Source organism: Tetrao urogallus (assembly GCF_951394365.1).
Source record: "Tetrao urogallus genome assembly, chromosome: 4".
Taxonomy (NCBI): Eukaryota; Metazoa; Chordata; class Aves; order Galliformes; family Phasianidae; genus Tetrao; species Tetrao urogallus.
In genome coordinates, this window is record NC_136817.1 from 34843834 (window position 1) to 34857332 (window position 13499).

The 13499-nt window shown below is 35.1% G+C and overlaps 1 protein-coding gene across 3 annotated transcripts in view; it reads left to right on the forward strand.

Moving 5' to 3' along the window:
• The window catches only part of PDE5A (phosphodiesterase 5A), a gene marked incomplete at both ends in the record, with an annotated part of 59524 nt that overhangs the window by 24896 nt on the left and 21129 nt on the right, over window positions 1-13499 (forward strand). For all 3 annotated transcript variants that reach the window (XM_079534469.1, XM_079534470.1, XM_079534471.1), the window contains 7 exons: window positions 510-581; window positions 1639-1728; window positions 2840-2977; window positions 3712-3779; window positions 5687-5795; window positions 8889-8973; window positions 12528-12703. In XM_079534469.1, the coding sequence (XP_079390595.1) occupies window positions 510-581; window positions 1639-1728; window positions 2840-2977; window positions 3712-3779; window positions 5687-5795; window positions 8889-8973; window positions 12528-12703 (738 nt within the window). The remainder of the gene's footprint in view (window positions 1-509; window positions 582-1638; window positions 1729-2839; window positions 2978-3711; window positions 3780-5686; window positions 5796-8888; window positions 8974-12527; window positions 12704-13499) is intronic.

Below are 13499 nucleotides of genomic sequence, written 5' to 3' on the forward strand. Positions count from 1 at the left end.
CAAACTTGATTCTGGCAGGTACCCAACATGTGCATACTGTTTTTCAATTCTAACTGAACAGTTCCAGAAATAAACAGAAAGCAAAAAGATCACAGTAGAGAGATCTTGTAAGAAGCCTACAGTAAGAAGGGGAAGGTTTTGGAAACTTCATCAGAGCTAGCAGGAAGGGTAGGTTCTACACATAAAAGTAGATGACAGTTTCAGAAGTATAAACCACTGCTGCCCTTGTGTGAGATGATTGCTTCACTTTATAGAACAAGTCTTGGATCAAACCAAACATTCTTTATAAGAGCATCCAGGAATTTTGCCACTGTTTTTCTTTCTGATAAGTCAGGCTCATGCTCAAAAATTTGTAATACAAATAAATTAGAAATAAACAGGTTTAAATGCAAAAGCCAACCAAAGGAATACATGTAGTAATCATTTATTTTCATGTATGTCTAGGAATACCACAGTCCAATGACAGACTTCTCAAAAATGATCTAATTATTTCATTTTTAATACACTAGGTTGTTGGTGTGGCTCAAGCAATTAATAAGAAATCTGGAACGGGTGGGACTTTCACGGAACAAGATGAAAAGGTACAGAAGCTGGACATTTACGTCTCTGTTTTCATAGGAGAGCAGGGGTTGAAAATGTTACTGCTTTTCACACTGATCAGACATTTTAAAGTTATGAAAAATGAAACACCTCTAACAGGAAAATTCCTTGTTATATTGCAGAGTTTTTTCGCTTGTAAAGCCATGAGAAAAGTAGATGGGATGTAGTTTAATTTCTTGATCAGAAAGATACCTCTCATATGCCTCTGAAACACAGGCTTACTCTACTGAAATACACTGTAGGACAGCTTCACAGCTTATAATAGACATAATCTTTTATGAACTGATACTAACTTTCCTGGCATTCCCAACAATATGTATTTTGGATATTAAAATTTGTCTAGTGATTACTTTTTAAATACTACATCACTTCCCAATACAGCAATTGCAGGAAGAGAAAAGCCTCGGATAAATTATAAATATATGAGATCATCAGAAAAGGAGATGGCAACTTGACTCCCAGTTCTCTCACGGTAGTTGTTTTCCAGACATTTCTGGAACTCACTTTAAATTTGTATAGCAAAAAAAGCTGAAGAAGATGATTCAATATCTGTCAATAAAAAAAATCAGAATTTACTGTTTCCTTTTGAAAACTTTCCCATTTAAAGCAAAATGTATACAGAGTATCTGCAAGATATCAGAATTAATCGCATTCAGAAACTGAAAAAAAATTTGTGGTTTTGCTATGTTAACAGAATATTGTTCCACTTCAGAAGAGACTGAATTCCCCATAATAACAGATGCTGATTGTCTGTACTGTTTTTCTAGGTAATATCTGTGTTATTGCAAAATGACTTGATTCTTATTCTGATCCTACTTTCACGAGGATAAACTTGCAAGACTATTCTTTTAAAAAAGGGAGAAGAGATTCTTGAGGAAAAAAAAGTATGAGTGGCTGAAAAAAACCTGAATTGCCAGAAATATCTTTAAATACCAATTAATAGTTCAAGATGAAAAAATGTAACAGTTGAACTTTGAATAAAGCCAATAAGCTGAGAGACACTATCTTCATCAGAAGCTTATGTTTATTTCTCTACAGGATTTTGCTGCATATTTGGCATTTTGTGGAATTGTTCTTCACAATGCTCAGTTGTATGAAACATCTTTGCTTGAAAACAGGCGTAATCAGGTATGATCAACAGGTTTGTCCCAAAAATATAAAAATTACAGTTAGCTAGAAATCAGTGCATTCTGCTGCTTCCTTCTCATGTGGCAGCCGTTCCTTGGCAATTTTTAATTTCTCTAATTGAATACTATGCATAATATTACGTAAATATACTAAATGTTGCCTGAAGTTACCCTGTGGCTCACTGTGTATATTACACAACCAGATGCTTCCATACTCCAGAAATTTCAGGTAAAATTATGCATACAAAATTGTAGAGATTATACGGATTGCTCTTTTAGACTCCTACAACTATAAATAGTCACTAACAATATTTTCCATAATGATCAGACAGGAAATAGAATTTTCTTTTTACTCTGTAGCCATCTATGTAATTGATGGTTTATTAATGCCATGGTCTCTACGGGTGGAGTATGTCTACCCAATATGGTATGAAAAGGTTTTGGAGAAACAACTAGGCAGCAGGTCTTTTAATAACTTTCTGGTAGGTCTGGGTTTCCAAGTGAATATCAGTGTTCGTAAATTGGTACAAATTTGGATAATCTTTTCAAATTGGTTCCATGCTTCCTGTGGGGATAAAGGGAGTATAATTTGCCGACATCTGAGCAGAAGTCCTTCAGCAACAGCTTTGAAATATGACAGCCTGTGTCTAAATGATGTTTTTACCAAATGAGTTCATTAGGATTTGTTTGAATTACCACGAATAATTGTGTTTGAAAGTCTAAAGTAATTTAAATATCACTGTTGACGTTCTTATAATGCACACATGAGCCGTAGGAATTTATTAGGTTTCCTAAGGGCAAATTAGAGTTTGTGGTCTGGACTTCTCAAATTTCATTTGATCAACTGTTAATGCCCAAATCTACTCTGTCTCTCCAACTGAAAACATCAGACAGCTAAGTATGCTATCAATTTCTTCCATCAAACATGTCAAACTGGCTTTTAATTACTGCTGCCTTGCAGTCTGTGTAAGAGCCAAAGCTTAATCTTTGTCACAGATGTACGTGTTGACTTCCTTGGTTCAGGGAGTAGGGGGAAGAATCATACTGAGTAGTAACTGTAATTATTGTTTTCATCACAGCTAGTCAAATTTTCACAAAGACCTGTTTTCCAGGTGCTTCTTGATCTTGCCAGCCTTATTTTTGAAGAACAGCAGTCTTTGGAAGTAATTCTGAAGAAGATAGCTGCCACTATAATATCCTTCATGCAGGTGCAGAGGTGTACCATTTTCATAGTGGACGAAGATTGCACTGTGAGTAGGATTTTTTTATTTAAAGGCAGAAGAGCTTATTCCCTAGAGGACATATGAACAACCCATAGGCTGCAGAAAAGGAGAAGGATTTTATTTTGTAATAATAATCTCTCTCAGTGTATTTAAGAGATTCACTCCTGAATACAACAGTACAGAAGAAGAATTTACATAATGCATGTATTCACATAGTCATACTGTCTCTGCAAGTCAACCAAACTCCAGCACTTACTTTCCAGTCTGTAGTTTGAATCTTTAGTGCAGGGACAATCTAATTTCTCCCTGCAATTAGGATTCTCAATTGTAGGGAAAAAAACTACGTGAAAAGCAATACAGATTTGTTGAAATGCTTAGAAGGCACTGATGTCCTCATCTCCACAAGCAAAGCAGATATTATGCACTCTTGGTGCATTCACTTGGATGAATGTTCAAATTTGGAACTTCCAGAGATAGATGGTACAGCTTATATACTGGCATTTCTTCTCAGAGTGATCAGTAGAGATTCAAGATACTTCAGTGATATTAAAAACTATGTATTTTTGTCATAGGATTCTATACTGTTGCTGCTTGATATGAAATGAAGTTTAACAGTTTTATATCTACATTTATTACAGAGCAGATGTTGATAATAGCACATGAATGCTTTCCACATGAATACTACTCTAGTTATTACTCTACTACTACTCTAAGTTATTACATCCACATCTATAAATTATAATATCCTCTTGTTTTTTCAGGATTCATTTTCTAGTGTGTTTCATATGGAAGCTGAGGAATTAGAAGATTCAGCAGAAAATCAGAAGAGGTAAAGCAATGAAATTAAGCTTTTGTTAACCACCGGAAAATGTTGAAGAAATTATGTTTTTAATGTTATTTTTCGTAATAAAGAACCGGTGTACCATTTCATCCCACTGGCTACCACATATTTCTGCTATCTGTTGTGGAGCAGATTTATCCTGAAACATACATAGACAAGTTGTCACATCGAGAAGCCTAGGAGAACAAGGCCTGGCCTCTTCACTTTTTCAAGTTCATTTCTACAATTCAAGGAATATGACTGACAAAATCAAAAGAAAAATTGTAAAGTTCTTTCAGTCATCTTCAAGAAATGACTAGGGATTTAAGCTCGGAGGAAGAGAAAGATGTAAAAATAATTGAATTCAAATATTCAGATTACGTAGTTGGCAAAATTTAATCTGAATCTCTCTATATTTAAGTTTTGAAAATTAACTGCCTCCATAACCTGTCTGTCATCACAGGCAGTTGATACCAATAGTGTCAGAAGAATGAAACACAGTCCTATCAAAAATACAGTACTACAGATGTCACGTCCAGAGAGAAAATCAAAATTTCCATACCTTTGATCTCTTTTTAGTGAACATTTCTGATATGAATTTTAATAATATGCATTTGAAAATGAACTCCAAAGTGTGTGGCTAAAGCAAATAACCCTCAAACTGTGTTGGGATTTTAGACAATGTACAGTCATAAAATACATAAAATGACAGGTACAAAAAGGCCCTAAGATCAAAGGATAACTGTTATGTAAAGACACAGAATTCACCTTCCTCTTTATTATCTTTTTTATGGGTCCTAGTTGATGTACTCAGAATTTAATTTACTGCTTGCATGGACCGTCACTAATTTTTTTCTCATGATTGATAAGGAGGGAATGCTAGAACCTTAGCTGCATATCTGAATTTTGTTCATGAAACAGCACAGTTACATGTCATGGACTGAGTCAGCCACTGGAGTTAGAAGTGGCGCTTTGTTTTAAGGTCACATTATCAGGCAACAGAAGAAATCCAATCACATGGATTAGATGGGAAGTGTTACTTTACAAGATATAATTTCAGACTTACTACATAATCAGGGACCCTGAATCAAGCCCAAATCAGACTAATATTCAGAACTATACAGATACAGCCTTATATAATCAAGTTGGTGAAATAATGAAAGAGTAATTTTTCTCCCTTTAGCACCGTGAACATCTTTTGCAAGTGCACTTGCACCAGAAGGATAACTAAAGTCAAGTCAAATGTCAGAGTAAACTACAGGAGCTTGATGATAATATGCGCATTACTAGGATGTATATGCTCTTCTCTAATGCTGACAATGTGTTCTGATTGAACACCTCTAATTAAAAACTTAATGTCTACAAAAGCAGGAGATGATTGATCTTGTGAAGGTATTTTATGACCCAATTTAGAAAAAAAACATCTCTATGGCAAGAGCAGAATCCCCATACCGATTGTTCTGTTAGAAAAATTTGAAATGAACTTTGACGTAGAAACTTCACAAGTATTACCAACTGCACTCAGTCTAAAGAATATGCATGTCTCATACAGTATTGATTTTTCAGGTGTGCCAGATTTGCAAATACCTTGTTTTCAGAGTTGTTTATTTCAGTATAAACCCAGTTGCTCATTCTTTGTCCTTTATCTGCATGTCCTGTATTATTTCTTAAGTTTGATGTTTGGTGATAAAATTTCGGAATATTGAAGAAATGGTGCAGTGTATAAATTAATTCTCCCAGTCATTTTGCAATGACAGATGGATTAGTGTACAGGATTGGAACTCAGTTCCACTATTATGCTGTTGGTTATATGTTTCTTGGCCCTATATGTGAAGGATATTCACAATTACCTGCTTTGCATAATGAAATGATTTGATGTCATACTAAGCATATAAAAATAATATTGCATCTTTCAGGGACTATGATACAAACAAAATCAATTATATGTATGCTCAGTATGTGAAGAATACAATGGAGCCTCTCAACATCCCAGATGTCTGTAAAGACAGAAGATTTCCCTGGACAGTAAGTAAAATAACCTTAAATTTGTAATTCAGAAATGAATTTTTCTTTTCTGTTCACCTTTCAAATCTTTCTTGCTTTTCCCTTAGTTTTTTTTTTTTTTTTTTTTTTTTGGTCTGTTTGTTTTTGTTTGATTGTTTTTTGTTTTTTTTTCCTTCTAATTTAATGGTCACAAAATGCTGCAAACAAAGAGATTTGCAACCTTTGTTTTATAAAATTCACCATCAGTGCAGAAATAGTACAATACTCACAAAGTGGGCAGTGTATCTGTACAGCCATTATTTAAAAAGCTCAGCATTCATTTGTGAATAAACAGACATCATGATGTGGAGAGCTGGCAATACATTCTCTGGAAAGCATTTAAGTGAAGAACAGTTGGAGATTTTCATAGTAATCCTCTGCAGCTTCTTGTGATTGTTGGGAGGCTTTCAGAAGTTCCTTCCCTTTTACTCTCTCCCTTCCCTACTTGGCAAGGATTAATGATATGCATGCGAGTTCTTTGCTGTTTTGGATAAGCAACAACTTCTTTTTTTTCTGGAAACTTTTGCTTTACACTTCATCAGGTATATGCTCATGCCATAATGTACTACAGAATACATACTGCCAGTGCCAGTAGGGAAGGCCAGTTGGCAAGACTCAGATTACAGTCATGGCTGCGCTGAAAGCTGTTGTCAATACGATGCAAAATTGTAATTCTGTGTTTTCCTCTCAATGCAGAATCTTGAAAAAAACTCTTCTTACAATAGATCACTTTGTTCTGAATCACACAACCAAGAGTTCAGAAAGTACAACGTTGATTATGATTGTACCAGTAAGTGGATAGGAGGAGCAGCATCATGGTGGGGAGCTATGTTGCTTCCCTTTTTCTCTGTGCAAGGTTTCACTGATGTTCTGGAGTGGGATTTTATGAAGGACAGAGCAAAAAAAAAAAAAAAAAAAAAATGAGTGCTCGCCATAGCACAGGGCCCAAAGTTATCTTACTGCAGGAGTGGAAGGAAAAAAAGAATCACATGAATATACTACATGAGATCATTAAAACATAAGCAACTATTTTGAAGACATTTTAAAATACTTAAAGGGAATACCGAATGACTGTCTTAAACAAAACTTTGTATTTGTCAGAGAAGTTAAGTTCTTACACATTTTCCCTGGAATCTAGTTGATCTACACATTATGCATGTGAAAGAAACCTAAAGAAAATAATGTTTTTTAACACAGCCACAGTGGCTGCATCTCTACGCAGATGAGAAACCTTAAGGCTGAACTGTAGGCAAAATCTTTTTAAAGCTGACAAACCATGGCATGAGGAAAATCCCAGGTGTACCTAGTAAACTAAAAATGCTGACTTGCCTCTTTCTTTGGAAAGTTCACTTCCTCACTTTATAAAGAGGACTTTGTGCTTTCTAAATGAATTGGCTGCCAACGTAGTGACATGAGGCAGAAAACCAGTATAGGTTCCTTCACAGGAGAGCCCTGATATTGCCTGCCTCGGGTTCAGTACATACAAGGACAGTAAGTAAACCAGCAGCCATGCATCTTTGTTTTCCCCTGAACCAACAAAGCTAGAGTAGTGGAGTTAAAGTTCAAATATCTACAACACTCTGGAAGCCATTTTTGCCTGTTCTTGTTTAGTCTCCTTCCTTTTCATTAATACTGAGTCAAGTATTTTTTTTAAGCACTGTGAACTCTGTTTTTATCTCACTCCATACAAGTTTGAGTTTCAGTGCATTTGAACTTTACCGTAAAACAGCAGGTTCTTATTAGGGTAGCCTTAAACCAATTTTCATGCCAACTTGATTTAATGTTTCTCAGTTGCCTCTGCTGAAGAGGTCTAGGGAGAGATGCTGGCTCTTATCCTTTTACAGCTGATTATACATGTACATCTTTTTAGACCAGAGTACAGAAACCAGTAAATCATAGTCTTGAGTTATTCCATCTATCCTTTGATAATGAGCTACCAAATATTGAATTCCCATAGTCATGTAAATTATCCATCATGACATAATCCTTAATGTTTTCTTCAGATACTCATACTTCCTATTGCCAGTTACAGGCAATAGAGTGCATTCGCTTGCAAAGGAAACTTTCAATCTCTTGCAGAGCACCAAATAGCAAAGCAACAGTAGTAAAAACAAACAAATAATTCACCCAAACCCTTTGATCTGAAATATTGGTGTGTGCACATCTTTTGTACCACATACAATTAGAGATTGACCCTAATTTACTTCTCGGCAACTGCCACATTATTCTAGAACTAAGAGCTACAGAACAAAACTAGGTCACTTTCTCACCAGAAATTTGAAAAAGATGCCGTGTCATTTTGTTCTACCCATCCACACTTTTACCTCAGAAATAAATAAATAAATAAAGTGTCCTTGGAGCATGAAACAAACTGACAGCAAAATATACCCAACCTAGCAATGATAAAAGGCCTTTGGAGGACTGCAGAATGTTGACCTACTTGGAAAACTGGGCATTCTTTGGATCATAATTTGGTCTTCACCAAGGCACCTTTCATTGCATTGGTGGGTTAATCAAGTCATCTCAAACAAACCAAAAGGGTTTACAGAAAGTTTAGTGTCACAAAGTACACAATCAGCTTAATGTCGTGAACTCTTCTTTTATAACTTGTATGGCCCTACTGCAAGTACAGGGGAGATGCTAGAAATGGAAGAGATCAGATAATTTCACAGCTCTTTAAATGATAAGAGTAGGAAGTTGTCCTAAAGCCCAGCTGGTCTCTTTTCAGCTGCACTGAGTGAAAGAAACACTTTGTCTTGGTGCAAAATTGTTGTCATGAAAGTGAAGTGAAAGAACCTATTATAAAATTAACGCATTTTTAGCATGATGTTGCAAGTCCCTGGAAAGTTTGAATGATTATCATTGTTACTTATATTATTTTTCACCAAAGCTTGTAACAGATGTAGCGTTTATTACACCATCCAGCCAAAGATGTGCAAACTCTTCAAAGACACGGTTGCTTTCTGAAGGAACATGTGTAAGCCAATAATGCAAACTCTAGCTCTGCATTTTCACTTCAGGTACTTAAACACTGGCCTTTATAATTTTAACTGTTTTGTTTTGTTTGTTTAACAGACTGACAGTGCAGAAAGTGTAAGTCAACATATAAAGAGTTTGCTGTGTACACCAATAAAAAATGGGAAAAAGAATAAGGTGATAGGTAGGTATCTTTACAAAAAATACTTTCACAAAAAATATTTTTGTATACTTCATGGAAATATTTCTGTGTTCACAGTACAATCTCAGCAACAAATGCAGGGCAAAGTTCTTAATTATGATGCTTCCAGCCAACAAGTCCATTGCAAACCTGCCCGTAAATTGCTTATCTTACAAGTAAGCAAGATACTTACCAAGTATCTACAACAATGTTGTGATACTTCACCATTTTTATGGATTCAAAATAGTTAGGTAGCCCTGGTGTGGATCTTCAAAGATGGATAAACACCTGAATTGTTTGGAGGATCTAATCCTAACAGCACTTCAGGGCATATGCTTATTGTCTGTTAAGTCTTTCAGTGAATTTCAGATTTACATCAAATAAGGGTGTAATGATGCTTTTGGAAATTACCAGGACTTCCCTGTAGCATGGGAATTGGAATGCACGTCAGTGTGCTACGCTGGTAACAGTAAGAACCACAATGAAACAGAACGTAAAATATACTGACTTCCGGATAGTGCCATGAATTTAACTTCCTCAATGTTACAGAATTTGGCAAGAAAATTTTCCAAGAGTGCATTTTTAATCACCTTCAAGTAATTGTTGTTGAGAGTTACGACAGAACTACATAATGAATGTCTATATTAAATATGAGATCTCTTTTCTATGAAGACAGATCTAATTTCCTGAAACAGAAAGAGAAGCCCAGTCTTTTCTGAATTGAGTTCCCTGAAATTTCTTTATCAGCTTCTTCAGTGAGTTCTTTTATTACTTTGTTGTATATATTCTATCAGGCTCTAGAAGACCAAGATAAAAATTGGACTATTGAGCTTTTATTAGAGACATTTCACTATGCTGTTAGCAGCTGATAAAACAGTTGCATCTCATGTCATATGGAGATCTTTTTTTTTTTTTCCTGTGGAAGTTCAAGCACTGTTACAGCCAGGGTACCCCTTTAGGCGGGTTTTTCAGGTCTGAGCTATGGGAAATCTTCAAAGTCCTTTAAGGACAGCACAGATAACGTTCAGATCTTTAATAGGATTTAATTTTCCTAGAGACAATACCCAGAAGTTCCTTTTGCATATATATATATATATATATATGATATAAGATTATTTTAAGTCTTCTCTTTTTTTAAGATTAGCATACCCATGACCAGAACTTGGGGTGTGGAATGTGCAGGTGTGGGGTGAGGGTGGGAAAAGCTCTCCACAGCAAAACCAAGCAAATCTTACTGGAAGAGAGGTGAACTTTTTATTCTCCTGACTTGTGCACTTTTCAGGTATGTGGTGAAAACTTTATTGGATCTTTCTTTGGTTTTCTATGTCCCAATAAAAGAATTTTGAGTTCCTTTAGTTCTAATGTATGGATGCCTGAATGCTTTAGTGAATCTTCTGAAATATATTGAAGAGTAACTACTTGCCGTAGTTTTTTTTTTTTTTTTTTTTTTCCCCCCAAGGCATTTATGTTTATCCAAATTCTTTGTCTTCTAAGAATTCATTTGCTTTTATGGCTTACTCAGTTGTGTTTGTTACATCACCATTGCTATGGAAATAATTATAAAATCATAAACAGTACTAAACAGAGATCTGAAAGTAAGTTCCATGAGATTTTCCCTGAGTTTTATAAGTTTGCTTCTTTTTCCCAGGGAAAGATAATCTTGTTTTTGGTCAATCCTCATTCTCTAAAATTATATATTTTTACTACCAACTAAGGATCTACTAATCCAATAAGTCAGAAACTGTTTGCAATATTCAGATACCACAATGCCTGCCCAATGGTTCACAACTACAGGTGTAATATTCTTATCTCTTTAGAGGAAAACTCTGATACTAAAATAACAGTTCCCTGAAGAGAACATGATTTGAAAATAGGTCAGTGTTCATATATTGCCATTAGACATTAAAACTTCAATGTGCAAGGCCACTGTTCTTCTAAAAACATAGTTTAAATGCGTGCATAACGTTCTTTTTCTCCTTTTTTCTGTTTACTGTAAAAGGGCAGGTACAAATTTGCTCCCTCACAGACAGTATGTTTCTTTCAATTAAAAACCTTAGCGAGGTTTCTTAGTCTGTAAATTTAGAGTATTGCAATGTTAGAAATACTTCTATATTAAAACAAACAAACAAAAAAACAGCAGCACTGATAAGATCTTAGAGCCGCTGCTGACAATATTCAATATTGGGACTGCTGTAAAATAGTATTATAATTTCATCCATATCTACAAGCAGAAAACAAATCCATCTTCTTTGCCCTTATGGTGGCAAAGTGTAAAGCATTCAGATTCTGTTCACATAGCCTATTTAAATTACAAGTAGGTCTGCTAGAGCAAGACAACCTGCAAGTTGGTTACAGTGTTTTAGAAACATCAAACTAAATAGTTACCTTCCTTTTTGCTGGTAAAGTACAGATTTAATCAATTCAATCATCTGCAAAATTTTCTTTATAAAATATGTGAAAGTATACAGACGGGTAAGCAATTACATTTTATATCAAAATAAGACTTCTACAATTACTTTTTTTTTTTTTAGATTTTTTGGTTTGCAATTAAGTTTTTCACTGGGACACTTATTTAAACTGAGTAGGAAAACGTTAGCTTTTATCCTTAAAACTGCTAGTACTTACACTCTTGTGAGCAAGGAAACATACGGGACCTCCTTAAGACAATAAGCACACTCACAGCTGTTTTGGACAATGTATGCTTACAAAGCAGCTGCTTTAATTCATATTCTACTTTCTTAGCGAAAACTGCCATGCACTTGGTAAAGCTAAACTGAGGTATAAGCAAATTCCCACCTGCTTAAAATGGCACTGAAAATTTAATCTGCAGGCTTGGTAAAAGTCTCAAACCCCTCAATGTCAAGTGCACAGAGAAGTCTGGCACTAATCAGCAGAAATAAATGGAAAATGAACAGATGTGACTACCAATCATTTTGAAGCTAACGATCTGATTTCTATAAGATTTTTGATGACTTCAGTAATCTCTAAAGCAGGCTGTAATTCAATCACGTCTTTATACAGTCAGCAAATATATGCGAACTTTGAGCCTCAACTTGGTTATTATCTGTTAAGTTCATTTATTTTAAAAAATTTCCAGTACTGACTCAAATAAGGAAGCAAAAACTCTGTGTACCAGTGTTCTGATTTTCATAAATGTTCTTTTGGCATGCTTACAAAAATTTAATTAGCCTCCAAAGGACAAATTGTCTTTAGGGATTATATCAATCTAGAATTCTATTAATAATAATAGTCAGGATGAAAACTATCCTAGAATTTCACCTACATTTTAGCTTTGTAAATCCTAGTAAGTGTTTTTTAGGTCTACTGAGTAATATATTATGCTTTAAGATTTATGCTTTAATACAAGGAAACCCATCTAATAAGCTTTATGGGAAAAAAAAAAGTCTACAGCATTTCTGTGTGTTACTTTTATGTATATTGGTAATTTGTACTGTAGGCTAAATGGTAATAGACTTAGTTTTCTTGATTTCCATTCTATAGGTGATATTTTGACAATTCAATCTTTTCCTTCTTCACATTTCTCTATCCCGACTTAGGGGTTTGCCAGCTTGTGAATAAGATGGAAGAAAACTCAGGCAAGATCAAGGCTTTCAACAGAAATGATGAGCAGTTTCTGGAAGCATTTGTCATCTTTTGTGGCTTGGGGATTCAGAATACACAGATGTATGAAGCTGTAGAAAGAGCAATGGCCAAACAGATGGTGACATTAGAGGTGAGCTCAAAAACTAGGTGATGTTTAATCGGCACAAAACAGATACTCATATTCTCCGAACCTTGTTGATCTACACATAAATGCAGCTACTCACATGAACAGAAATTATTCTCCTTCATGAGAATCCTTCATGAGCATTTGGCCTGAAGAGTTGCACAGGAATTTTTCTGCTTGTTTCCATGTCTCCCAGCAGACTATTTTGTTTGGTATTGTATTTTAACTTGACTCATGAGATTTAGCAGTGAACTGAACACATCTTTTCCTTTACACAAGGCTACCCATTGGCAACATAGCTTGTTCTGTTGCGTAGGAAGAGGAAATGGTTTAGGGGATTAGGGGCTTCCTTTTCTTGTCTGAGGTTTTCTGCGATGATTTTGGCTCAGTCCTTTAGACAAACTGGTTTGTGGAGCAACAACAGCATTATTGTAGGTTTTTAGCAATTTCCTTAAACTCCATCAAACCGTATCAAGTCTTAGCCATTGAATTGGTTACTGTTAAGTTTAATAGCTAAAGAGGGCTTTAGTTAGAGAAGCTGAATTACTCAGAGGTGATAACTTGAAACTGAACGTGAAAAATTTGTAGGCTTTGGATCTCCTAACACTCTTTATGTAAATAGAGTATTTGGAGGATTCTGAATTGTGGATTATGTACCCTGTAGGCTCTAAAAAAAAGGAAAAAAAATCACCTCTCTCAAACCTGTATAAAATCATGTTAAGTAAAAAGGTAGTAAAATTATTGTCAAAATAATGTAACTACTTTAAAAAGAAGCTGTTTGGTTATGTGGGAAATTAGCAAT